Raw genomic sequence first — 27,850 nt, forward strand, 5'->3', positions numbered from 1 at the left:
CCGCCCCGCCCTGCCCCGCCCCGCCCTGCCCCGCCCCCGCCTCGGCGGGCCCTGCCGGGGGAGGGGTCGCGGCGGCCGTGGCGGTGGCGGCGGCGGCGGCGGCGTCAGCGGCGGCCCGGGCGGTGGGAACCGAGGCGCCGGAGCAAGATGGCGGCGCGAGTGCTGCGCGCTGGCGGAGCGGCCTTAGCCAGCGGCTTTCTGCGGCGGGCCAGCCCCGGCAGCCTCCTGCCCGGGCTCCGGTGAGCAGCGCCGCCCTTTCCGGGAGCGGCCGGGGAGGGGCCGCTGCAGGGCGGAGGGCGCGGGGTCCCCGGCGCGGGTCCCCGCCCCGGCCGCGTTCCCCACGGGGCCGGGCCGCCCGGGTTGCGGGGCGGCGGGACCGGGGCCGCGGTCGGCGCGGCGGGGCGAGCTGGAGCCTCGGCGGGTCCGAGCGCCTGTCCGGTCGGCCGGGCTCAAGGTCATGGCGAGAACGACGCTCGGCGCCGAAGCCACGTCCGCGCGCCGAGCCGGCCCGGCCTGCGGGACCTTGACCCGCCACGACCCAGAGCGGTGGCCGAGCGGCGGGCGCGTGGCTGAGGCCGCAGGCCTTGAACTTGGCCCGCGGGGCTCCGGCCGGACCCGCCGAGAACGCTGCTCGCCCGCGCGAAGCCTCAGCGTCAGCATCCGCACATGGCAGTAGAGACACCCTCAGGTCCTGGGTTGTTGGGAGGAAGAAAATAAAATAACGCATCGTCCCGGCTGAGCCCTCCGTGGAGGTCAGGGGAGTGGTAGTGAAGAGGTGTATTTAAAAGTAGGTAGCTGACCAAAAAGTATGGACAGTGATCAGCACTGAGTCGGCATAGGGTTCATGTAAACTTTTTTTTTTCTAATCTTATTGGATTAAATGTTCCGTTTTCTGAATCCATCCCTGACGTTACCATTCCCCTTTTTCCCAAATCGAAAAAGCAAAGCCCACACTAAGTTGCGCGTCAGTTTGTTGAATTGGTGTCTGTTAGGTACTTTGAACGTTTATGTTTTTGTTTGTTAATTAAACAATGAGCCCGGAGAAAATACAGTTGACACTTAAAAGTGAAGGAGGGACGGAACTACCTGTTAAATGTTAATGCGGGCCAGCTTGATTCCGATATGGTTTATTTAACGTTATCGTGTAACAATCTTAAGAAGTAATAGGATCTGCATTTTAGAGAGAAGGCACCTCGGAGAACTTGAGACACATTGCTGGAAAAGGCATTTGAACCCAAGTTTGGCAGGCTTCAGGCCCAGTACCCTTCCTGGGACTCATGTTCAAGTTATGTTTCACAATTTGATATTGTTTCCAAGTTGATCACCAAGTCAGCCTCCTTTTATCTTGATTCTGTTATTTAGTATCTCCTGTTGCTTTTTTTCACACAAGTGATAAAAGCCCATGAAATTGATATTTTATTCTTGACAAAAAAAGACAGCTGACATGACAGTGTTCACCTAAAGTGCCCAAGATCGCTTGAAGCTTGTAAACGAGAACTGCAGTTGGTGTGCCTGGTACCCCCACTTCCTGGTGGGACCAGTGCTCTTGACACTGGAGTCTTTCTTTATCCAGGGTCCCCAGTACCTTCTGACTCTTTCCTGGGCTCTAGTCTGCCTTAACTGTAGGTGTTCTTTAGGACTCAGTCTTGTTCAGTTCCATCCAGCTCTTTGCAATGCCGTGGCACACCACACACCCCTCCTTCAGTGTCTCCTGGGGTTTGCTCAGATTCATGTCCATTGAGTTGGTGATGCTATATAACCATCTCATCCTTTGCTGCCCCTTCTGTTTTGGCCTTTAGTCTTTCCCAGCATCAGGACTTTTTCCTTCATTGGAAAGGACTCAGCCTAGACCCAGTGAACTCATTGATTCTCTGAAATACTGAATGGATACAATGTCACTGAGGCTCTGTTGACTTGAACATAATAGCGCAGGTCGCTTTCCCCAGGAAGCCATAGTGAAAACCCTCGTAGACTTAGAGAATGAGGTAGGTGCCATGGGGGAAACTCAGGGAGCCTCCCACCCAAGGTCATGGAAGGCCTCTTTGAGAAGGTGACATTAGGCTGAGACCTGAAGGATCAGGGGCCATGAAGGTCCCAAGTGGAAACAGTCAGGCATGCTAGGAAACCCCAGAAAAATCTAGAAACAGAAGTGAAGACAGAGAACAGGTGGCCAGGAGCGGTGTTGAATAATTCCAGGCCTTACAAGCCATTTTGAAAGCTTGGATTTTATCCTGAAAGCCATGGAAAACACTTAAAGGTGTACACTCGAGTGTGACTTCATCTGATCTATGTGTTTAGAAGATCAGTCTGACTTTGAAAAGGGGACCACATCAGGATGGTCAACTGGGCAGATCTTGGTGCCATTCACCAAGAGTCAGCTGTTCCAAAGGTGAGCGTGCCCACTGCATGCCAGGGAGACATCAGTGAATAAGGCACACAGGTACTTGCCATCTGGGAGACTGCTGGTCATTCAGAGAAGGAGGAACAGGTACAGGGAGGGGAGGGGGTGGATCCAGGGCAGTTCTGAACCTGGTGAAGCTAGAGATGGCTGTGAGCTATTCAGACAGAAAGGCCCAGTAGGCAATTGGCCTTCTGGAGCTGTATGACTCCTCCACGAGATGTCTGAACCGCATTTGAGAGTTGTGAGCATGTAGGAATCCAAAATGTTAATAGATCCATGGGTTTCAGTGTAGTCTATTTGATTGACATTTTTCATAATAAAGTGCTTTTTTAAACTATGGGAATGGGTGCAATTGCTTGAGGAGTGTGGACAGAAAAGAGCTGAGAAACAGACCCTGGGACATCTGGTCATTTACAGGCCGGACACAGGAAGGAGAGGCAGCGAGGGAGCCAGAAGGGGCAGCTGTGAGGTCACTGTTATGGGTCAGTGCCCGGGCAGGAGGTATTTCAAAGAGAGAGTGGGTCAGCTGTGCCAGATGCTGGTAAAAGGTTAAGATGACAGAAGAAAACCACTTACCAGCAGGGGTGTTGTGGTTGACCTTGCAAGAGTGGTTGCAGGGGAAGGCAGAAGTGTTCCTGGGAGGCCTATTTGCCGCACACATCTTAGCTCTGCCCAGTGCCAGGCGCCCCGCTCAGCTGCTTACTGAACTTTCCCCCAGGCCCTGGAAATGACCATGTATGGAAACGTAACTCATCTTCCTCCTGCTAAGCCTGCCTGCTCCTCCTGGGCTCGCTCTCCCTACTAAGGGAACATCTTCCACTGAGTGCCCCAGGCTAGGAACCAGAAGACCATTCCCCCCTGCTCCTGCCCATCTGGTCAGGTGCTAGACCTGTTCATTCAGCCTCCAGCATGTCTTGACTCTGCCTGTGCAGGAACACTCCCCTAGCTCAGTTCTGGGCAGCTCTTGGCTAGGTTCCTGTGAAGAGTGTGGACTTGAAGCCATTGGTGAGGGGGCAACTGGAGAACTCTGAGCAGGACCGTCTCTTGCTAGAAAGGCCTCTATGGCGTGAAGCTTGACCAGGTCTTCATCCCTCTTCCCTTCCACCCCACCTCCACCAAGAAAAGCTGTAGACAACATTTTAGGAACCATTGGGGATATTTTAATATGAAGTAGGTATTAGATGTTATAGGATTACTGTTTTCCTTAAATGTAATATTATTAGAGATTCAGTTTGTCTTTGATCTCAGGAGCTGTGTGCCCAAGTATTGAAGGATGGAGTAGCATAATGTCTTCAGTCTGGTTTCGTATGGTTTGGTAAAAATAAACAAAACAAAATACATATAAAGACTCAGGATAAAATAGTCATCATTTTTCCATCTAGATGAGAAAATAGAGGTCTTTATTATACTGTTCTTTCATTTCTGTGTTTGAAGTTTTTCAAAATGAAATGTTGGGGACTGCTGTCTCTAGCAGCCATGGTGAAGACAGATTCACTGGGATTCTGGGGGTGTTGGGTGGTGGGCAGGGGAGTCCGACAACTCCTGCTTTAAGGCAGGACTCTTCTCTGGATCCAGTCCTTCGGCCTCCCCTCTGCCCCTCACCCCTGCCATAGTCACACACTCCTGGCTTTGCGGGCAGGTAGAGTTCTGCTTCTGAGAATGTCCTTCCTCCCACCAGCAGCAACCTGACAGACTGCCCCCCATCTTTCAAGTCCGAAGCTCAACAAGTGTCTCCCCGGAGAGTTGGCCCATGTCTCTGTGAGGCTGGCCTCCGTGTCCTCTGCCCCACCCCCGCTACACCCACCACCTCCATGTCCAGTAGGGGCTCCTTCCTACTGCTTTGCACTGTGATTACTTCTGCCCGCCTGCTTCCACAGCACAGCAAGCTCTGTGAAGTCAGGGCCGGGTTTATTCCTCAGTCTGGCACGTGCAGTGCACAATCAGTAGATATATCTGGTGATGAGGCGACCAAAGCCCTTTGCACTACTACTGTCTCGTCCCAGGGTCTCCACGTTAAATATATTTCCCTTCTGTAATTTGCTCCAACTGAACCCCAAACCATCTTCCATACCTAATCAGGACCCGAGTCTCCTCCCCTTCACTTCAGGAGTTTTTCCTTTTGTTTGGTTGGGTTTTTTTAAAAAAAATTTGCCATGCCATGCAGCTTGTGGGATCTTAGTTCCTGAAAAGGGATTGAACCCAGGCCCTTAGCAGTGAACAGAATCCAAACCACCAGCCCGCCAGGGAATTCCTAGGAGTATCTTTTGAATGTATTCTTTCCCCTTCATCCCTCCTGTCATCGTCTGAACCCAGGATCATCCCTTGGTCTGTCCAGCGAGTATCGAATGCCTCAGCTGTGCCTGGTACTGCGGGGCTGCATACCCAGCCAGGAGCCATGCCCCGTGCCTTTCTTACTACTGTCCACCTGGCTCACCACTGCCAGGCTGCTTTTTACACCTAGATCTTTTCTGAAACTTGCTGGCATTGCCCCACGTATAGGATAGAGTGCAGCCCTCTCCGCCCCCCGCTTTGCCCTCCCATTGTCCCCCTCCGTGTCCTCCCACGCCGTGTTCTCTTGCTTTCCTGAACACTTTGCTGTTCCAGAAATAAGCCACGTAGCTTCACGACTCCATACCCCTGGACACGTTGTTCCTGTGACTGGAATTATCACAGGCTTCGTGCACCTGTCTTGCCTGTCCTCCAAGACGGAGCAGGAGTCTCTGCCCTGAAGTTCCTCTGGCTCCTTGCCGGCCAAGGCCAAGACAGTTCACTCCCTCGAGTTCCCACAGTGCCTGCGAGTCCACAGTGTCCGTGACCGCTCTGGCTGTTCACTGATAGGTTTTTCCCTGAGACTGGGCAGACGCAGCATCTGGTCATCTTTGTACCCGCTGAATCAGGCACTCAATGCTTGTTCTGTTTAAAATCTAGTGTTTGGGGGAATTCCCTAGCAATCCAGTGGTTAGGACTCTGATCTCGCACTGCCAAGGGCCCAGGTTCCAATCTCTGGTCCGGGGTCAAAAAAATTCCACAAGTCCTGTGACTTAGCCAAAAGAAGTAATAATGGTGAATTAATAAAAGAAGCGTGTTTTGTTGAATATGCTGCCCCGTAGGTGGCACCCCGTGAGGTACCACCTGACGTGCATATGATGATGTAAAAACAGCCGATCCCTGTGTTTGTTGCTCTCAGTAAAGACCCAGCCCAACCCAGGCCTTAGAATCCTGCTGGCTGTTGGCATGGCTACTTCAGCCCACTGCCATGGTTCAGTGAGGTGGACTGGGCACATGGGGCAGCTTCAGTCACCTGCCACTCGAAAGATTTCAGAGGTCAAGAGTCACTTGGCGCTGATGCTGAGTCACACTGCCTTTCATTCGTCAAGACAATTGCTACCCAACTTTGACAAGTAAACAGCACGTGGTTTCTTATGTGTGTCCCGTGATGTTGACTGTTTCTTACGTTAATCTTAGTTTACAAAGTGTTGTCATAACCCTTACTTCATCTTACCCATCCTAAAGTAAACCCCTTTGGTGTTAAAAATCTGGAACAAATGCTTACTTGGGGAGATCCGTGTGGGTGAGGTGTCCCTTATCAGTGAAAATAGTTTGAACTTTATAGTTAGATCTGGGTTCATATTTTTTATCTTGCCGCTTCTTAGCTCAGGTTGGACTTCTGGGGTCCAGTCCTTAAAATGCAATAGTAACCTGCCTTGCTAGATTGTTCTGGGAATTAAATGAGAAGACATAGACAAATTGTCCAGAGCTTGACAGGAAGTATGTGGTTATTAACTTGTAATCCCCTTAAATTCTAAAGAGGAAGGAAAGAATTACTTCAGAATTTTTTTCCCTCCAGATTTAGCCTGTCAATAATTCTTTGTTATGCTCTTATTTCATAAAGCATTAAATACACTAAGAGTTAAATAGCTATATGTTTGCGCATGTCATATGCTTGTCTATGTACTTCTGGAAGGATTCATTAAGAACTGTGCGTAGTGCTTACCTTGGTGAGTTACTTCTTAATGAAGTTCCTTAGTACTGATATTTTTAGAAACTTCCATTGTATCTCTTTCCTAGTTGTTCATAATTGTTATTCCTAAAGTCTTAAAATTTATTTAACCAACACATATTTTTAAACACAATTTCTGTTTAGTAAATTTGAAATCTAAAAACTCTAGGAACTATACAAAGTCCTGCTCACAAATCTTAAAACTTTCTGCTTTGCATATCACTAATTTTATATGCTTGCCATTTTGCCTCGTGATATTATTTAACCCAGTATCCAAAAATGTGGTGTGTTTAAAATACTTTAAACACGGGACTTCTCTGGTAGAATAGTGGTTAGGACTTGGCGCTATCACTGCAGAGGACCTGGCCTCACTCCCTGGTTGGGGAACTAAGATCCCACAAGCCATGGGGTAGGACCAAAAAAAAAAGGAAAATACTTGAAACAAATTGACAAAATGTTTTTATTTTTATTGAAATGAATTTTACCATGATTCATTTGGAGAACTGCCATCTTCAGAATTAGTTTATATAATTAAAGAGTGAATTGAAAACAGAGATAAATACCGTGTGATTTTGATTTTTGCTGAAGGGCTAATACTTAAGGGCTTCCCTGATAGCTCAATTGGTTGAGAATCCGAAGTGCTGGAGACCCGGGTTCAATTCCTAGGTCGGGAAGATCTGCTGGAGAAGGGATAGGCTACCCACTCAGTATTCTTGGGCTTCCGTTGTGGCTCAGCTGGTAAAGAATCCACCCGCAACATGGGAGACCTGGGTTCGATCCCTGGGTTGGAAAGATCCTCTGGAGAAGGGAAAGGCTACCCACTGCACTGTTCTGGCCAGGAGAATTCCACGGGCTGGAGCCCATGGGGTTGCAAGGAGTCACACGACTGAGCGACTTTCAAAGATCTAATAGTTTTTATATATAACTTTTTTTTTTTAGTTTTTTAAAGTCATTTAAAAAATAATTTTTAAATCTCTCACCATTAATCAGGTGCTGTCCTACATGTTTTAAGTGTGTTTACTCGGGGTTAAACGTGTACTTAAAAATAAACGAGAAAGCTACTTCCCTGGCTCAGTGGTTGAGACTTCCCCTCCCAGCGCAGGGGGCGCGGGTTCAATTCCTGGTGAGGGAACTAAGATCCTACATGCATTATTTTACTTAAAATACTTGCCCTTTTAACTCCAGTGTTCTTGCCTGGAGAATCCGAGGGACGGGGGATCGTGATGGGCTGCCGTCTATGGGGTCGCACAGAGTTGGACACGACTGAAGTGACTTAGCAGCAGCAGCAGCCCTTTTAACTTAAAAATTGTTACTGAAGTATAGCATACATTTTAGAAAGTACACAAATTCTAGATTTATAGCTTGATGAATTTTTCCAATATAAATACAACCGTGTAAGCAGCACCCACATCAAGATGCAGGACATCACAAGCCCTCAGAGCCGTTCTTGTGTCCCTTTCAGTGAGCTCCGTCAAGGGTAACACTGCCCTGACTTCTAACACCTTAGGTTAATTTTGTCTGGTTTTGAGCTTATGTGTCTGGCTCTTCCACTCAACGTTTGTGAGAATCATCTATGTGGTGTGTGAATTGTAATTCATTCATTCTTTTTTTTTTTGTCATGCCATGCAACATGTGGGGTCTTAGTTCCCTGACCAGGGATTGAACCTGCAGCCCCTGCATTTGAGGTGCAACAGAGTCTTAACCACTGGACCACAAGGGAAGTCCCTACCAGGCTTTAATTTTTAAAATCTTTTCTCAGGTTATATATAGCTATCTAGCTTACCCATAAAGGAGTTTTTAAACGTGCACTTTTAGGTATTTTAGCTAATGTTAAGTATAAAAATAATATATGTATATGGAAAATTCACAGAGTGCAGAAGGTTATACAGTGAAAAGGAAAACTCACTCCTCACACCCCAAGCCCAGTCACATAGCCCGGATGTCCTCACTGTTAGCATTTCACTTTGTACGTGTATTTATGGCACTGTTCTGGGCCTGCTTTCTCATGGAACTCATCTCAGATATCAACATGTCAGTGCGTGTAGGTCTACTCCCTCTTTTTAATGACTGCATTCTGTCCTGATTTTGGATCTGCCTTGTTTTATCTGCCCAGTCCCCATTAATGGAGTCCAGATTGCCGTTACCAGGACCAAACTGGAAGGCAGTAAGGAATGCTCTCCTGCATTCAACTGTGTGCGCTTGTCTAAATATAGCTGCCCTTCGGACAGAACTACAAGTGCAGCCCTTAGGTCAAAAGGCCTACGCAGTTTGCATTTTGCTGTGGATAAATGCCACACTGCCCTCTAGGGAATTCACACAAATTTGTGATCCCACTAGCAAGCATATGGGAGGTAAACACTCAGCTAAAATTGCACTGGTAAAGTGTTGCTTGCTAGTTCAGTCAGATTTATCATCGCTCTGACAGTGTGTACAGTAGAAGTTCAGTTACAAGATGAGAATTAGCAGGTCATTTATATGTTAATGAGGTTTATATTCTTAGGTTTTTGTGAGTTAAAAATCTTGACTCTAGGGATAAAATAATTTTTTAAGGAAGGAATTCATGTCACTTTCTCCGTATAGTCCTTTTTACATTTTTTATTGTGGTAAAGTGCATAAAACTTTTGCCATTTTTAAGAGTACAGTTCAGGGGCATGAAGTATATTCACATTGTTGTATAATCATCCCCACTGTGTACCTGCAGAACCTTGTCATCTTCCTCACCCATCAATAATATCTCCCCGTTCTCTTCTCTGCCCCTGGAACGTACTGGTGTACTTTCTCTCTCTGTGAATTTGACTCTTCTCGGTTTCCGTGTATGTTTCTCCTATGTTGAAATTTTTCCTTGGAGACGGGAAGAGCGCAGCAGGACTCACGGAGACGCACGTGAGGACTCTCCGAAGGTTGCCGAAGCTCCTTCTCTCACACTTTGCTGCTACGTTCAGAGTGCACACTGTTGGCTTGGAAAGTGGACACATGACATCTCAAGTTCTAGAACAGTGCTTTGAATGTGTGCCCAAGGAGTGTTTGCTGAACGGATTGATGAGTTTATGAAAACAGTGGGCCACGCGCTACCACCCAAAGACCCTGACATCTTTGTACCTCTGATTAAACTCAAATTTTTGCGTTTGTGATCCCGTAGGAAATTGACATCTTCCGATAACAGACCTCGAGAGGACAGCTGGTTAAAATCCTTGTTTGTGCGGAAAGTTGACCCAAGGAAAGATGCTCACTCTAACCTCCTAGCCAAAAAGGAAACCAGCAGTCTGTACAAATTACAGTGTGAGTCCTAGGTTTGCTATCTTCATAGTTAACGTTTTTCCCTTGGTTCATAAGTTTATCGTTGAATTTTCTTTTGTTTCAGTTCACAATGTTAAACCGGAATGCCTAGAAGCATACAACAAAATTTGGTGTGTATACCAAACTATCCTTTACTTGGGGAAAAGTAATGATTTTAATATTTGTTGGTTGCGCTAACCCTTGATAGCAGAACGAGATCTTTCATGCCTCTTCTTAAAGCCGAACATTGAGAGGCTCTTAAGTTGAGCTCTGTGTGGGGTTACCGGGGCATTCTGATTTTAAGCACTTATTCACCGAAGTCTGCGTAGACTGCCAGACTTTGGAATGTTACCAGCCTTTCAGGTTGGAAGGAGCCTTGCCAGTCTGTCAGTCCAGCCACTCATCCAGTGCTTGAGTCCTTTCTGGAGCCCTTCCTGACACTGTTCTTAAATACATTCATATGCTCCATCTCTGGACAGCTCTGAACATTAAGAGTTAGAGTGCACGTCCCGGGGACTGCCCCTATTTCCAGTATTACACCTGAGTACCCCTGCAATGTAAGAGCCCTGTATGATTTCAGTAGAGCTGCCGTTTCTTTCGAAGTCTTCCATCTGCCTGGGTTCAAATCCATTCAGCAGATTCTTAGAGTGATGTGAAATCCGTATACTCTTACAGAATTTGTAAACTTTAAGACCAAAGAGAATTAAGTGCACCAGTTCTTAAGTTAATAGAAATAGCAGTTCAATGATCAGTTGTCTGCAAACATGATTTAAAAGCACTTTTTAAAAACCGTGCATATCTACTGCTTTCGTGAGAAAGCAAATGATTTTGTTACCTGAATCAGCCTAACTTTCAGAAGCGAAAAAATCTTTTGTTGTTTTATTTTTGGAGGTGGGTCGCAAAAGGTAACATTAGTAGCGTAGTTTCTTGCTCACCTCGGCACCCTTCTCTTTATTAAAAAATGACCTAAAGCAAATCAGGTAGTTTTTCTCTAAACCTCTCTTCATAAGATGAAAATTTTCTTTATGCTTCTATTTCCCTGGATTATCTTCCCTGTCCTGTTTTTTTATCAGTTCATCTCCTGTCTGTCTCAGATTCCTGGCCATCTACTCATGTTTCTATTTGAAAGTCTTGTTCTCACTTCAAACTCAAAATGTAGAATCGCTCTGCTCCTCCCGCCTCCTCATGTGTGACACTCGCCGCGGTTTTATTTGACTCTTGCCTTAGCTTTCTGTGGCCAGTCCGTCACTAAGGGCTGGGCATCTTCATTTGACGTGCATTTTGCTTCTCTTTGCTTGTTTCCCTCTCCAGGCTGGTTGAGGCCCATTTCCAAGTAGCCCTTCTGACTGCCTTCCTGGGCTTGAAGCTGCACCCCCACCCCCAACCCACTGCAATCCATTACCTGAAAGTTTGTCAAGTTGGTCTGCTTGAGTTCTATTTTCTCCTTCATCCTGTTTGTTTTCCTTTTCTCTGGAACTTTCAGCAGCAACCTATTTCCAGTACATAGAGACTTAACACCTGCCTGGTTTTTAGGGGCTGCAGTAATGAGGTTCTGCCCAACCCATCCAGTTCTGGGTACTAGGGTGACTGACCTACCTAATAGCCCCGATTCACCTCGGTCATCTGTGCAGGCTTCCATCAGCCGCACTTGCTCCAGCCCTGGGTTCTTTACTTTCTGCTCATGTCATGTGGCAAAAAGAAAACCCACTTCCATTTCCCTAACACAATCCATCTTTCCCAATTTCCATCAACCCCATGTTACTTCTGAACATTCATGTGTCATATATCAAATAGATTTAATGTCTGATCTTAATTTTAAAAGTAAATGCTACCCTTCAAAAAATAATACGTGGTTTGCTCACTGTACTTGGTCAGAAAGACATTTGAGTTTTCAGTTAGTTAGACATAAGACCATTCAGAGCTTTTCTCCATTAACTAGTCATATCCACCCTGTCTTAGGGCCCCAACATTGGGTGATGATCACTACTTAATATCACCTGATGTCAGCAAGTAATCTGAACAGGTTCCATTTCTGACCCTTGATATCTTTTTGCACCCGTTGTTGGATCTGTATTGTACTTTTTCGTCATAATTTTTCTACTCAAAAAAGCGTGCAGGTTTTAGCTTTCCTCTCGGTGTGATTCAGCTATGCCTCTTCCCTTTGTCTTTCCCTGTCCATTAGAATCTGTACTGTAGGAGGGTTTCTGTGGAACGAGGCCCTGCCATGACCACGTTTGATGGACAGCAACAACCCGGGCGCTGGGTCCAGGGTGGGATTCTGCGATACCTTTCACATCCCCTTAGCTGGTTGAATTGGGTAGAAACCAATTTATACTTCATGTTGTGTCTTTCATTTGGATTCTCCTGCACCATGGATGCCCTTTGGGATCAGTGGGGTGGAGGTTGCTTCCAGACTTTGTTGTGTTTCAACTTCGTCGTCTTCCTTAAAGGCCACCCTCTCTGACCCTGCTTCCTCTGCCTCTCGGGCTGCTTCTGTCATATCCCCCATCCTCAACATTCCTTTCTTCTCTTTCTCTTCTCGCACATTCTTTTCCCATTACTCTCATCCGTCCTATCTTTGGAACCACCAGAACTTAGCTTTTATACATATCACCATTCCTAAGTGCTTTTTTTCCCCTGAAATGGTGAATAATAAACTCATAGTTGTGGAATTTGGGGGCCTTTGACTCTTCTTTATCATTTTTATCAATATACTTGAGTTACTTAACCACTGTTCTAGATAGCTGGGTTATCAGTCACCTAAGCATTTGATAACTGGGCCATTAGAGTTTTAAAACAGAATTCAGCTAAAAGGCTAATTCTGTAGTTTGTTTCATCATAAACGTATTCTGAGGTCAGTTGTCAGAAGACAAGAGTAGGTGACCTTTTCCTATTATTGATCATGTGTTATCACCTGATGTAATTTTGTTGCTTGTTTAATTAGTGTTGCTCTTTCTTCTCTTTAAGTCAAGAGGTGTTGCCAAGGATTCATGAAGATAAACATTACCCTTGTACTTTGGTGGGGACTTGGAACACGTGGTATGGCGAACAGGATCAAGCTGGTAGGAAGCAGAAGTCTTTGGAATAAACACTTGTTCCTTAAGCCTTTACTGTCATCACTTAAATGATTTTCAACTTAGTGCTTGTTTTTATAATCAAAGCTTTCCGAATCTTGATCTAGTCTTAGGGTTGAAGTAGTTTCTCAGTAAATCACTGCAAAAACTCCTTTTTGACCATTTTTCACATTTGAATCTGTTATTGAAACTTTACGGTGTAACTCAGGCCAACACGCATTACAGTTTTATACTGTGTCAACACTAAGCATATCTGGAATATTTTCAAGGTCAGAGTATCATAAAGGTCTAAATGTATGTTATCTTTTAAAATATGTTTCAGTTCACCTATGGAGGTATGAAGGAGGCTATCCAGCCCTCACAGAAGTGATGAATAAACTCAGAGAAAATCAGGTAATGATTTTGACAAATGTTTGCTTATTCAAACTATTGATACAGTAGATGTTAGTACAGAATTAAATGACTCTTTTCTAATACCAGTTTTTGTAAGCAAACTATTAGTTTTCAGTAGTAAAGATTTAATTATTTGGTTTCCTGAGGTTGTATTTGAATAGTCATCAGTAATACTATTAAAATAACAATTCTTATTGGAAAAGTCACTTGTACTTTGAGACTGATAAGCTGGTACTTTGCAGCCAGTAAGTCAGCCTAGTCACCACAGTCAGCCTGAGTTACCTAACGCATACCTGCTTTAGGAACTGCCAACCACACTGTTCACCTTGGGCTGACTTTGCTGTCCTCCCCTCCCTTCACTAACAGAAAAGTGTTCCTGGAAAAATTCTACCAGCTTAACATTATTAGAGAAGAAAATGTTTTGTGTAGCTTCCCTGTCCCTGTATAAATGGCTTTTGGATTATCTGATATTTTGAGGTGTCCATGTCATCTGTCTTGCAGTACTGTCAAACACTGTCAGGAGGACCTAAAAGCATAGGAAATTAAATTCGTTTCCATTGTCATTTAAATAATCAAGATGACAGTGAAGTTTATTATCTAAACCTGGACACTTTTGAAAGCGAAAGAGAATGCTAACAGCCATTATGCTGACTCAACAAGATGTGAGCTGGGACTGTCTCAGGCCAAGGGACCCTGTTTATATAGTATTCTACTAGAGGGGGAATGTACATGTTACTCAAGTGGGTTTATATTGTTTGTAAATATTAGCAAGTCTCATGAGCACCTTTTTCACTCAAAGGAATTTTCGGAATTCCGTAAGGCAAGAAGCAACATGCTTCTCTCAAGAAAGAATCAGCTGCTGTTGGAGTTCAGTTTCTGGAACGAACCCATCCCACGGTCAGGACCGAACATATATGAACTCAGATCCTACCAGCTCCGAGTAAGTCCTGGAATAGGAGTTCACCATGTCCCCTCGTTCTTCTGTGCAGCTGGACGCACACCCCTGGTGTCGAGAGCAGTCGCTGGGCATATGTTCTGTGATGTGTGCTTGGCTCATTTTCTCCCCGTCCAGTTCTTCTCCTCATTTCCTTTTTTTGGTTTGTTTTTGTCTTTTTTTGTTTTTTGCTGTGCAGCATGTTGGATCTTAGTTCCCTGACCAGGGATCAAACCCCTGCCCCTCTTCATTGGAAGCAGGTTCCACTGGACCACCAGGGAAGTCCCTTGTTTCTTTTCTTTTTTTAATCTTCTTTCTTTCTCATTCTTTCTCTTCTTTTAAGGATATTTGTGTTTTATAGCCTTAGACATAAGAGAAAAGACCTAAAATGCAGGCCCAGGTACATTATATACATCTGTTGTCATTGAACTAGAGCAACTAATAAGCGTGTGATTACTGAATACATTATACAGCACTGTAAGAGAAAAGGGGAATAATATTTCTACGACTTTCTAGATGTTTCCCTGCTAGGACACGACTGGAAAAAAAAGCCCAGATAACAGCATAGTTAAAGTGAAAACATATCAGTAGATCTCAGTGGTCTAACATTCAGTATTATACTTGGGGGAGAAGAATCAAGGAATGTCTTTGTCAGGTTTACTTAAATTGAATTATTTTAAAATTTCACAGTAGGGACTTCCCTGGTTAGGACTCTGTGTTTCCACTACACAAGGCATGGGTTCAATGCCTGGTGGGGGAAGCAAGATCCCACATGCTGCACAGCAAAAAAATTAATACATAAAAAACTGAAGTTTCTCAATAAAGCCTGAGTAGGTACCAACAATTTAATCACAAATGGCTTAACTGTGATTTTCATAGCTATAACTGGATGACCTTAACTCTTAACCTTGTGTATATGTTGTCTCCTTAGATGAAGCTGTAGAATTATTACTCCCACCATAGGCTAGGTATGAACAGAGTGCATAATGTTGTTTTGTTGCATTTTTTTACTTGTTAGATCTCCCATTATTAAAAGTTAATTTCTTAGTTAGTCTTGTCATTTGGTATTTTTCATGCTGCTATTTCCGTATTTCTTCACAGAAGGACTAACAAAATCCAAATCTCTTTTCAGCCAGGAACTATGATTGAATGGGGCAATTACTGGTGAGTATATTACCAAATGATGAGTTTGTAAGTCTTAGACTTAGATTTCTAAGTCTTAGAGTCTTTTACACCGGAGCATTAATTCTAGAAATAAAATCTGGGATTCATGTCACAGTTTGATATTAGACTGTTGTTTTGTTTGACATATTTGTATTATGAGATTTTTCAAACAAGTACAAAACTAGAGAGAATAATACCACCAGTCCCCCCTTTCCTTCCCCCCATTGCTTAGCTTCAGTAATTATCAACACATGGCCAGTCTTGTTGAAGTCTAAATGCCCCTACCCAGAGTATCTGAAAGTAAATCCCAAACAACATAACACTGCATCTCTGGGTATTTGAGTGGGCATATATCTCCCAAGAGATAAGGACTTTTTATAAAAACAAAACCCCAGTGGTACATGAGGTTATTTCCTATTCTTCTTGGACATTATCTTTTCTGAAATGTTGCTTTTGTCACATAAACAGAACACCACAATGATATAACTGCTTCCATTTCTTCTTCTTCATTTAATTAGCGAAATACCAGTTTTTCTACCCTGTAGATCTACAGGTTCAACAGAATCCCAGTCAAAATCTCAGCAGACTCTAAAAATGCAGAGGACCCCAAACTAGCTAAAACAGTCTTGAAAAAGAGGAACAAAGCTGGGGGACTCACTGCTCAACTTCAAAACTGACTACAAAGCTAGAGTAATCAAGACAGTATGGTACTGACATACAGACAGGCATTTAGATCAATGGAATAGAACTGAAGGACAAGAAACAAATTTTCACGTATGTGAACAATTAGTTTTTGACAAATATACAAAGGCAATTCAATGGGGACAGATAGACTTTTCATCAAAGGGTTCTGAGACGTTGGATATCCTTGCAAAAATATGAATTTAGATCCCTATCTCATATTATATATAAAAATTAACTGAAAATGAATTGTAGACCTAGATGTAACAGCTAAAATATAACATTTTCAGAAGAAAACATAAGGGAAAATCTTTGTAACATAAGATTAGGCAAAGAGTTCTTAGATAAACACCAAAATCACAATCTACAAAAGAAAAAAATTGATTATAATTCACCAAAACTAAAAACTTGTGTGTAATTCAAAGGATACAGTTTTAAAAATTAAAAGAGAGGTCACAGACTGAGTGAAAATTTTACAAATCACATATCTGATAAAAGACTTATATCCCAAATGTATAAGGAAATCATACAACTCAATAATGAGAAGATGACCCAATTTAAAAATGGGCAATAGACTTGTAAAAACAGTTCTCCCAAGATAGACAAATAGCCAAAAAGGAGATGAAAAGATGGTCAGCATCACTGATCATAAGAGAAACTCAATTCAAAACCACAAATATATGCCAACCATCTCATACCCTTTAGAAGGGCCATTATCAAAATAACAGAAAATATCAAGTGTTAGCAAAGATACAGAGAGGTTGGGACCCTTGCGTAATGTAGATAGGAATATAAAATGGGGCAGCCATTATGGAAAATGTTTTTTCATACAGTGCTTCTTAAAAACATTAAAAATAGCATTATATCTGATGTAACAGTGCTACTTCAAAAGAATTCAAAGCAGCATCTCAGAGAGATATTTGCACAGCGCTGTTCATCACAGCATTCACAGAGGTAAGAGGTGGAAGGAGGGTAAATTTCCATCAACAGATGAATGGATACATATGTGGCATGTACATATAGTGGAATTTTATACAGCCTTTAAAAAGAAGGAAATCTTGCCACATGCACGGTTAACCTTGAGAACATTGTGTTAAGCAAAGTAAGCCCATTATAAAATGACAAGTACTAATACAAAGTTTCTAAAGTGGTCAACACCAAAGAAACAGAAAACAGAATGGTGGCTGCCAGGGTCTGGGTGAGCAGAGGGGAGCTGGTGCTTAGTGGGTAGTTTCAGTTTTGCAAGATGAAAAGTTGGAGAGATGTGTTGCACAACAATGTGTGAATAGACTTGGCCCCACTGGCCTGTACAGTAGGAAACGGTTGAGGTCAATTTAATGTCAGGTGCTTTCTACCACAATAAAAAATAAAACTGTAAAATAAATTTGAAAAAAAAGTTAATAGGCAAAGCATTTAAATAGACATTTCCTCAAAGGAGCTCTATGAATGCCTGATAAACATGTGGAAAGCTGCTCAATGTCCTTAGTCATTGGGGAAATGCAAAGTAAACCGCATTGAGATAGCAGTTCATACCTCCTAGGATGGCTGTAATTAAAAAAGGATAACAAGTGTTGATGAGGTTGTTAATGAATTGATGCCTTTATACATTCTTGGTGAGAATGTAAAATGGCACAGCCGCTTTGGAACAGGAGAGCTGTGACTTTTTATTTTCAGTTTATATATGTTCTCTTTACTTCAGTTTTGAAATTTATTGTTTTGGGCTTGATAATTTCTAAGATCTTTTTACCTCCAGAAAACAGTTCTGGGACCTTTCTTTCTAGTGAGTCTTTTCTTCTTAGGTCATCAAGGCTAACTAATACAAGAGAGAATTCCCTTTCATTTGAAAACTAAGAAAAACATATTTGATTGTATGTTATTGTTGGGGGAGTATGTAATTTCCTCTGTTTTGTCTTGCCGCAGCAAAGATTTGAAATGGTGGACCAGTGTTACAGCTTGGTTACAACTCAGTTTTATTTGGCAAGCAAAGGATAATACACCCTCAAGGTGTGAGGGCGGGCCAACCCCAAAGGAGAGGCCTTCCTCGTTTGGCTTTCTCTTGGCTTCCTCCTTTTATCCGTTTGTCTCCTCCCCGCTGAGCCTGCCCTATGCAAACTGGGCTAGCCAAGAAGGGGGCGTGTTTGTTTCACCTGATGTTCTCATTCCCGTCTGTAGGTTTTCTTTTTGTGAGCTTTTCCTTTCTTTGTCTTTTAGCCGCTGCTATTTTGGACTCCTTTTTCCTATTCCAGCTGCCTAACATTCCCCCCTCCAGAGATGGGAGACCCAATTCTTTGGGAATAGGGGTGTTGAGGTTTCTCTGGCTACTTCCTGCTGAGCTGGGATGGTGAGGGGCATTGGGTCTCCCCCTCTTGGTAATCTAAGCCTCAGAGTCCTTATAGCGGCATCTATCTAAGAGTGAGTGATATTTTCCATGGTCAGGTGTAGTTTTATATAAAACTAAAAAGACTATAAAGTCTTTGTTGAACTGGCACTGCATGTTGTAGCTTGTTGACCTGGGCAGAGAGAAAACAGGTTAGACAGTTGATAATCCATGGAGAAATAGTGTGCAGCATCAAGATGGTGATAACAGGGATTAGTAGGGGCATTAGCCAACCAAATCCCCCCTGGCCAGGAGAAGGCTCCCCCAAAGAGAGATTGTAGCCACCCTGAGAACTCTCCAGCTCATTCTTTGAGATCCTATAGGATATGAATATTTTTCTTGAGGACTGTGAAACTTTCTTCAGCTTAGCTGGAGGTATTTCCCAGAAAAAACACGCCTCATTCATGATGGCTCAAGTCCCTCCTTGTTCAGGGATCAGGTGATCTGTCTCCTGTCTATTTGGAGTACAATTCCTGACAAGCTGTGAAGGAGTCTTTTGGGACAGATTGGCCAGACCCCATAATTGAAAGGCAAGCAGAGGCTCCTATTGAGAGCTCGGGTCGTCACCCGGAGTCGCAATAGGAGTTATGAGAAGAGAGCTCTGTGTCGAGGTAGAGCGTCCCCCACCGTCGCCTACAGAGTGGCCCTGGGCCGGGGGTCCCTGGGACCCGGAGAGGACTGAGCTCTAGGGCGCCTCTAGAACACCGTCCGGATTTTGCCTTAATCTAGGGGCCGGCTTGAGTGGAGTGTTGCACGTAGAGCAGTCGAATGGCAAGAGTTCCCCATTCCGGAGGTCGTCAGAGAAAGGGAAAGGGGGTAGAGCCGAGGCCTGGGGGTACGCAAAGCATCAATAAAACCTTAGCCCAAGGCTTGCACCGCTCACGAAGGCACTGGGCCCCCCCCCCGCACCGAGGGGAACTTGAGCCCTGGCAGAAAAGTGAGCTAGGAGGATGTTCATGCTCCCAGACTCTGGGAAAAGGGAAAACAATGAGAAGAAGGGAGAGTGAGAGAGAGTGAAATGAGTGCCTCGCCCCTTCCTAGCACCATAAGGTATAGTTCGGCCGAGGCAGAGAGAGGAAAGACAACCTCAACAGAAGTAGCTTACCTTTATTCAGGCAAGGCGGGGCAACAGTCGGCCTATAGACCAGGCTGAGCGTGGAGAGGGATCAGGGAGGCTCCATATTTATAGAGAGGTTTGTGGAAGCGATAAGGGAAACATTAATCTGGCGGGATGTTTTGGGTATTCTTTAGTTGAGATGGCATTTGTAGTTGGGCAGGGGGTGATAAGTCTTCTGTGCAGGTGTAGGGGGTGGAAGGTTTCTGGACAGGGGGTGATAAGTCCAAGATAGATGCAACTGGCCTGGAGCATCAGGGTGGGACCTAAAGTTCTGTTTTGTTTTCTCCAAAGTTAGATGATTCAGCAAGGGCCTTTGAAACTGTTGGGTTTTTTTCTAGGCCCAAAAGACTCCTTCAAGCTGTGTTGGCTCTTCAGAGCTATCCTGAGAAATCTTATCCCCAGAAACTTAATTTGGGGGGTGTTCATTAGAATGGCACTCATTTGTAGTCCTGAATAGGTATCTGCCCCCGCCAAAGGAGAGGCCCCAGTCTGTCTTGGCTTCCTCCATTTATACGTTTTGTCTCTTCCCCCCTGAGCCTGCCCTATGCAAATTGGGCTAGAGAGGAGGGCTGTTTGTTTGACCTGACATTCTCACTGCAGTCTTCAGATTTTCTTTTGTTTCATTTGCATGGGCTTTTCCTTTCTTTGTCCTTCAACCACCATCATTTTGGATTCCTTTTTCCTGTTCTAACTACCTAACACTTTGATTATAGACATGATTTCATTAAGGAATTGGTGAGTGATCCCCCAAAGTGTACTAATTTAGTTGCCCACAGGATAGAATCACTCATTTCTATTTTTCCATGTTACTAATTGAGACATATCCAGTGTGGAATCCACAGAGAAGTACTGAGTTTATTCTTCAGTTATTTTAAAAAGATTATTTACAAAGCCCAGTTCCGCATGCAATTTATATTTTGGCACATAGGTAACTATTTAAGATGGTGATCTCCTCTTCAGTACATGCTTCTGATTATTTCCAGGCCAAGGCAAGTATGTTTTCTTTGCCTACTGAGAAAATGGATGAGAAAAATTCCGAATGAAGTGAACAATCCTGAACATTTATCACTATTGATGAATATGGAGGGTTTTCCCCTCTTTGGGTTAAAATGCACACTATAGTGATTTGCCTAATTTTAATAATTTACTAATCAGGTTTGTAATTTTGGGTGATGATTATGATCATATAACCCTAAATGCAAGGTTAAAGAAGTTAGCATCAGGGACTTCCTGGTCGTCCATGATTAAAAGACTCCGAGCTTCCAAGGCACAGGGTGCAGGTTCGATCCCTGGTCGGGGGATTAAGATCCAACATGCCACACAAAATAAAGACATCTCCATTTTTTAAAAAACAATCAGGACTGCAACCACATATCACATGCTGTTTTTATTTTAATAGTTAGGAATTACTCTACACATTTTACAAAAATGACTAATATTGCTACAGAAAGGTAGATTGACATCTGATGTACATTAAAATAGCTTTCGAATACACTCAATAATTTTAAAAATATTCTTTGTTCTGAACAACTTGCGCTGAGAATGGAGGAAACACTTTTTTAACACGCCTGATGCGGTGTCTGAACGTTGTTCTTTTCTCATAGGGCTCGAGCCATTCGCTTCAGACAGGACGGTAATGAAGCAGTTGGAGGGTTCTTCTCCCAGATTGGGCAGCTCTATATGGTGCACCATCTTTGGGGTATGTTTTTTTCCTTTCATTTTTACGTTCCTGGGATTTCAGAATTCATTTCTAAATAAGTTGTCCTAGCCTGTAAATCATACCTCAAGTCAGGAACCTGGAACGCTGCAGCTGACCAGATGCCCCAGATGGAAGGTGGGTGTTAGGCCCCCAGCACAAGAGGTCCACAGTGAAGGGTCCCCAGAAGCGCAGCTCATCGTGAGCTGGTGAGAGTGAGAGCTGGGCTGAGAGAGGTGCTGCGGCCTTTCACAAGGTGGTCCCGGCCTCCCTCTCTGAACATCCCCCAGCTCCCTTGGGGACAGTGCCACACTCTACGCGGAGAGGTGTCCTCGAAGAGGGCCCACTGCCCCCCTCGGGTCTGGATCCGCTGTCCCCTGAGGCATCTTCTCTTGCCTTGGCCGTCCCTACCCACTTTGGTTTGACGCCTCCTTTGGTGTCTTTCTGGGCCTGACTCGGATGTTCCTCCTCATCCCCCAGGGAATGTCACTGTCCTTGAGCCCCCAGAGCCTGGTGCCACACGTGTGTTCATGGTTGTGGCTGTGTGTGTCCGTCTCCCTGGCTGAGCAGGAAGCAGGTCGCAGTGGCAGCTTGGCTTATTCTGGGCACATTTGTAAATAGCTGTGTGTCACTCAGTCATGTGTGACCCTGTGGACCCCGTGGACTGTAGCCCACCATGGAATTCTCTGGGCAAGAGATACTGGAGTGGGTAGCCATTCCCTTCTCCAGGGGACCTTCCCGACCCAGGGATCCAACCCAGGTCTCTGGCATTGGAGGCAGATCCTTTACCATCTGAGCTACCAGGGAACACTTGTAAATGGTTATTAACGTTAAAAAGATGAAAAGCCTGACATTTCCAAACCCTAAACCGTATTAATTCACTGAGGTGTGGATTTGCCCTCGCTGGTCCCACCGAGTGCTGCAGGGGCATGCGCCTGCTGGGGCAGCTGGAGGCTCAGGGACAGGGTGATGTCTGGCAAGCAGACCTATTAAGTATAACTTAACTAACCTTTACAGGCTCGAGGTAGGGATGAGGTCGTTTTTATTGTGATTTTTTAGTGTGTAATCTGTCCAGAGGATTTGAACTGAAAAGACAGACCCCCTCCTTCCTCAGCCTGGAGGGTCCTCTGAGAGCAGCCTCTGTGGTGAGTGAGCATGGGGACCGGAGGGTCCAAACCCCATACTCTGGCACAGGCCAAGGTCAGACACGTGTCTACTTTCAGGCAGTGCCCATCTCCACCTTCCTTTGTGTCTCCAGCCAGTGTCCCAAATGTCCACTGCCCACTTCCTACCTCATAGGGAAAAGGTACTGAGATGTGCAGAGATGCATTCTCAGTTGGCTACAACTTAGCCTCGCTTATCCATCTTTTTTAGAGAAAGAACCAACACTTAACCAAGCACCTCCGTGTGTTGGTTATTTATGCACCATTCCCCTTGACCCTGATAGCCACACACCATGAATGAGATACCATGACTCACATGTGGTAAAGAAGTCACCCCAGGCACAGCTGAGCAGGAGCTGGGCCAGCCTTGGACGTCAGCCGGTCTGGCTTCAAAGCAGGTCTTCCCCCAGCAGAGCTCCCCTTCCTGTTACCCTCGCACATGATGCTGTCCTTCCGCCCCCCTCCACCAGCAGCCCTCCTCCCTCGAGGCCTTGCTGCGGCCGCAGCTGCTCCACCGCCCCACCTGTGGGCTCCTCCTCTCGGTATGTGACCAGTCTCAGTGCCTCCCATCTTTAAAAGCCTCCCCAAACTCAGAAGTCCATTAACAGATAAACAAAATGTGGTTTGTGCAAATTCACAGAAACTGAACGTAGAATGGAGGGTACCAGGGGTTGAGGGGAGAGGGGAAATGGGAAGAGATGGTTTATAATGGATAAAGTTTTAACTGGGGCTGATAAAAAAGTTTTGGAGCTGGATGATAATGGTAGTGGCACAATGTAATGAACTTATTGTCTCTGAATTATACATTTAAAAACAGTTACAGTAGGGACTTCCCTGGTGGCCTAGTGGTCAAGACTCTGCACTTCCACTGCAGAGGGAACGGGTTTGACCCCTGGTCAGGGAACTAATATCCTACATGCCACATGGTGTGGCCAAAAATTTTAGAAAAAGAAAATAGTAAATTTTGTTATGTATATTTTACCCCCCAAAATTGGTTTTAATTAAGAAATTTTTTTTAAAGAACACAGGCCTCTCCCACCTGTGTTCCCTGCAAGGGGGTGTCCCCACCTGACCCTGGGAAGAAGACTGCTGCTTGTCCCAGGGATGTTAGCCATTTTCACCCAGGTCGTGAGAGGCAGAGGACTTCCTTTTCCTTCTATTCTTCAGTATCTTCAAAATTTTATGTAATCAGTTTACACTCCCTTACTAGTGGGGAACTTTTGGTCAAATTACTCAGCCTGCCTGGTTAGGTCTTCTCATAGGGAGAAGGAAGCCCTAAACAGAGACTAGAACTGAGTGGGGAGCCCTCCCGGGTCAGTGGTTAGAAGGATCTTGCCGGGCTGGGAAGCAGAAACCAGAGCAGTCAGTGAGGTATCTGAATTGCATCCCCGGGACCCTGACCCTTGGCCCATGCCCTTCCCTCCGCTGGAGGGCTTTTCTCTCTGGTGTGTGTCCTGCGTGTGGACAATGAAATGTCGGTTTCAACCTTGAAACCCCACTTGGTCACATCGTACCTTCCAGGGAGCTTTCCCTGGTCAGCTGTGTTCTCCCTGTGGAGTGTCCTTGTTCTCCACTGTCATGAACACAGTCTCTCACCCAGGTCGTTGCAGGGCCTTATAAATACTGAGTAAAATTGAATCTCCTATTGCTTGTCTGTGGCCTGACAGTTTCTGGTTATTGATTTAACCCATTGATGAGGAAGTTCACTTGGTTGGTAAAGGCACATCTTGAATCCACTAGACTGTAAATCTTGAGAGCAGATTGTTTTGCTTCTCCCACATGGCCTGACAGTTCTACTCAGAATAACCCGCTCACAGTTAGCCCAGCTGAGTACTAAGTTCACGGAATGCAGATGGGCCCTGGCTTATGATGGTTCAGCTTAGAATTGTTCAACTTTACAACAGTGCCAAAGTGATCCATGTTCAGGAGAAACATGAAGTGTGAACTGTGCTCTTCCCCCAGGCTTTTGGTACGGTCTCTCGTGATGCTGGGCGGTGGCAGCGGTCAGCTGCACAGTCACAAGGGTGAACAGCCAGTACACTTAGAACTATTGTGGTTTTCACTTTCTGTGCAGTATTCCGTTACATGAGACACTAAACACTTGATATGAAATAGGCTTGGCATCAGGTGATTTTGCCCAGCTGTAGGGTAACATGAGTGTTCTGAGCACGTTAAAGGTAGGGAAGGACTTCCCTGTAGCTCAAACGGTAAAGAATCTGCCTGCAATGCAAGAGACTGGGGTTTGATCCCTGGGTTGGGAACATCCTCTGGTAAAGGGAATGGCAATCACTCCAGTATTCTTGCCTGGAGAATCCCATGGACAAAGAAGCCTGGCGGGCTACAGTCTACGGGGTCACAGAGAGTCGGACATGACTGAACGACTAACACACGTCACACACACAAGGTAAGGAAGACCCAGCTGGGATGTTCTAGTGGATTAGATGTGTTGAATGCATTTTCGATTTACAATATTTTCAGCTTATGATGGGTTTATTGGGACGTAACCCCATCATAAGTCGAGGAAGATATGTAGGCTGTTTGAGAAAACAAGATGAGCAGCTGAATCAGCACTGCCTGGACATCCAGTTGACCCTTGAACAGCACAGGTTTGAACCGCATGGATCTTTTTCAGTTGATACACACAGTACTATGCAACCCACAGCTGGCTGAATCCGAGGGTGCAGAACCCTGGATACATAGGGCCAGCGGTGGGACTTGAGCACCTGCCGGTTTTGGTGTTGGTGGCAGGTCCTGGAGTCATTCCCCCCCTGTACTAGTGGAATGTAGGGCATTATGTCCGGTTAATTCTTCTGTGTGGCTGTTTTTAAGCTTACAAGGATCTTCAGACCAGGGAAGATATACGGAATGCAGCATGGCATAAACATGGCTGGGAAGAACTAGTATATTATACAGGTAATATCTTGATAGGCATAAAGCCTTTCATTCTTCTCATTTCATTGTTTTGATGTTCTTTCACCCTGAAGCTCATGGTGTATTTGAAAAAATAATAATAAAAATGTGTTGCTGTCAGATGGTGAATTGTAAGGTTGAGGGAATAGAGAAAGTCATATTTTTCTTTGATAGTTGCATGACTTTTTCAATAGAGAATATTCATTCTTTCAAGTATACATGTTGTCTAGTACAGTTTTCAGATCTTTGTGTGTTGTAAATTTTATATCATTACGTATTTTTGTACATTTCTGTATTCTCTGAAAATTTATCATACAAATAAATTTTTTCCTAAGCTTTCTCATCAGAATTGTTTATTCCCTAAAGCATTGCAATTTAATACAGCAATTAAAATAATTTTGGAAATTACTTTGATATTTAAACTTTCCATATGTACGTGTGTGTGCCTGTGTACATACATGTAAGCCTATACATCTGTGTATACTCATATGTGTATATATAATACATACACTATGAAATCCTAGTTGCTTGATTTTTAGAACAGCCAGACTGAATACCACCCAGTGACACCAGTGCAGGTAATAAGTACCACCCATGTTGCACGTCAGGCACTTAAGCCTGTACCCTGCCAGGAAGATTGAAGAGTAATTTGTTTTTGCAAATAACTATTATCTTGTCTGCTAGTTCATATGTCATAAATCCTGTAACTGTATGTGGCTTTGCTGCTTATTCTTACACTTTCACCAGGTCCCAAAGACGTTTCCTCAGCACTGACAGGGTTACAGGTACAGTGTGTTGTTGCTGTAGACAGGATACAGTCAGATTATTTGGTTCTACATACATTTTAATTCAGTTCAAAGGACCTTTTAAGAAAGCACCATTTTTCTCACAATATAGACTTTCCTGATTTCCAACACATGAAATACACCTCGTGACAGAATGTTTTAATGACACATTATAGGCTGTCAGCTGATCTATCAGTAGCTTGTATATTTCTGCCCGAGACCAGTCCTGATTATTCCAGTACTCTGATTTCAGGCAGCATGTCTTCTGAATGAATATCCTCAGCAGCCTACTTGTTAGCATGTATTTGTTGCCATCTGTTTAGAAAACAGTGAGCCCCAGTGATTACGGCCCTTGTTTTCAGTCCCACTTATTCAGGAAATGGAATCCAGAATCATGATCCCACAGAAGACCTCGCCCCTCCAGTGAAGCGATGGAATGGAGACGTGCCTACAGAAGTTTATGTGACAAGTGCTTGTCATCAATCAACTTGAACTGTATTACAAGTGAGAGAGAAACACTGAAGTGTAAACTGCTGTACATAGCTTGTAAGAGACCTCTTTTCTTTAAAATTTACATAATCACAAGACAGGAAACTATTACAGTTTGGCTGATTGTAACAGTGCGCTGTAGTCCTCTGAAACATCCCTAAGTTTGTTGAATGTACCGTATAATATTAACACCAAGCCACCTCTCCCTACCCCCTAGGAAAAGAGCCCAGTTGAAAATTGGAGTCATCTCTGAGTAAGAATTTAACCATGGGGAAAAAAAAAAAAGTTAGCCATTTCTTTATAAAGAGCAAATCTGTTTTATAATTACAGATTTTTTAGACAAATTTCTTGTATCAGGAAGAAATAAATTTCATCATGTTTCTGTAGCATTTTTTTCTGAGTTTCAGACTAGGAACAAATTATAAGTATACTCAATACCTGGAAATGTTTTACTTCACTCTCATTTTTAATGTCAGCATAGTAAACTCTGTCGTTACTGAGGGGGAAGTGGTTGATCAGTAATTCAGTCTCCACTTGGTGTATTGTGATGTCTTTATACGTGAGGAAAAGATGGCTTGAACCTGTGTATCATATGTGACTTTGAAATGAACACCTTGAATAGCACTAATTTTTATTTGTAATATTTTTCTACAACAAAACGAGTAGCACTAGGAAAAGAGGTTTTATTTTGTAAACAGTCATCTGTGACCTGCATTTTAGTAAGCTCACAGCAGATTCTTCCAAGATCATGAATGGGGGGAGGGGGGTGTGCATGTTGAGATTTAAATTGACATAAAACTGCATACTTTGTCTAGCTCTGATTTCATTTTTTAATAGTGCCAATTTTATGACTGTAATCATGTGAAAGTCCTGTTGAAATGAAAAATTATGTCTGACCCTCAGATCAAAGAATTTATGTTAAAGTGTGAATAAATCTCATATCAAATGTCAAGCTTTTACATGTGAATGGTTTTCTCCAAGAACATATAAAAGTTAATAAAAATCCTCTTAATTTTCACATATTACATGTATGCAGTCTTTTTTTAATGAACTGATGCTGAGAGTGAGCCCATCACTCTTGAAAGATGGCTTGTCCCAGTTCAGTGGGCATGTGTGAGTCTACAGGGTAAAATAAACTCATCAGCTGCTTCTTAGGCCACGTGGTAGATATTTTGGGGAGTGGGTGTCTGTATACTAGTGCATAATGGTCTGGTGTTTGGGAGTTGGGGCGCTGACGGAAGAACAGGCTCTGCTCCTTGATGGGGTACTTGCCCTCTTTGTTTGGGTCCTTAGCCTATGAAATCTGGAGGTGGAATTCAATAGCATCTAAGGTCTCTTCAGCTCTGAATTTCTGTAACTGGCTCTTCTTGCTGGCACAGGAAGCAGTGGG

General features: G+C 44.1%; 1 protein-coding gene across 2 annotated transcripts; it reads left to right on the top strand.

The window, feature by feature from the left end:
* Positions 66-27,485, top strand: GBAS (glioblastoma amplified sequence). Of its 2 annotated transcripts, XM_018040517.1 has the most exons (10): positions 69-239; positions 9,541-9,680; positions 9,763-9,808; positions 12,645-12,739; positions 13,074-13,144; positions 13,944-14,084; positions 15,211-15,242; positions 21,022-21,116; positions 25,106-25,189; positions 26,334-27,485. In XM_018040517.1, exons 1-10 carry the CDS (start codon positions 148-150, stop codon positions 26,396-26,398), a joined length of 861 nt encoding a protein of 286 aa, XP_017896006.1. In that variant the 5' UTR covers positions 69-147; the 3' UTR covers positions 26,399-27,485. The 2 variants fall into 2 exon arrangements, with proteins under 2 accessions (XP_017896007.1, XP_017896006.1); XM_018040518.1 differs by lacking the exons at positions 9,763-9,808; positions 13,074-13,144 and having other exon boundaries at positions 66-239.

The sequence above is a fragment of the Capra hircus genome, chromosome 25 (genome assembly GCF_001704415.2).
Source record: "Capra hircus breed San Clemente chromosome 25, ASM170441v1, whole genome shotgun sequence".
NCBI lineage: Eukaryota > Metazoa > Chordata > Mammalia > Artiodactyla > Bovidae > Capra > Capra hircus.

What these genes read in the sequence shown, in the direction of transcription:
- GBAS (XM_018040517.1), top strand. Translation starts at nt 148, where the DNA reads ATGGCGGCGCGAGTGCTGCGCGCTGGCGGAGCGGCCTTAGCCAGCGGC. An exon ending in ATTGAATGGGGCAATTACTG is followed by an intron (nt 15,243 to 21,021) that starts GTGAGTATATTA and finishes CTTTTCTCATAG; the next exon opens with GGCTCGAGCCATTCGCTTCA. An exon ending in AGAACTAGTATATTATACAG is followed by an intron (nt 25,190 to 26,333) that starts GTAATATCTTGA and finishes CCTTGTTTTCAG; the next exon opens with TCCCACTTATTCAGGAAATG.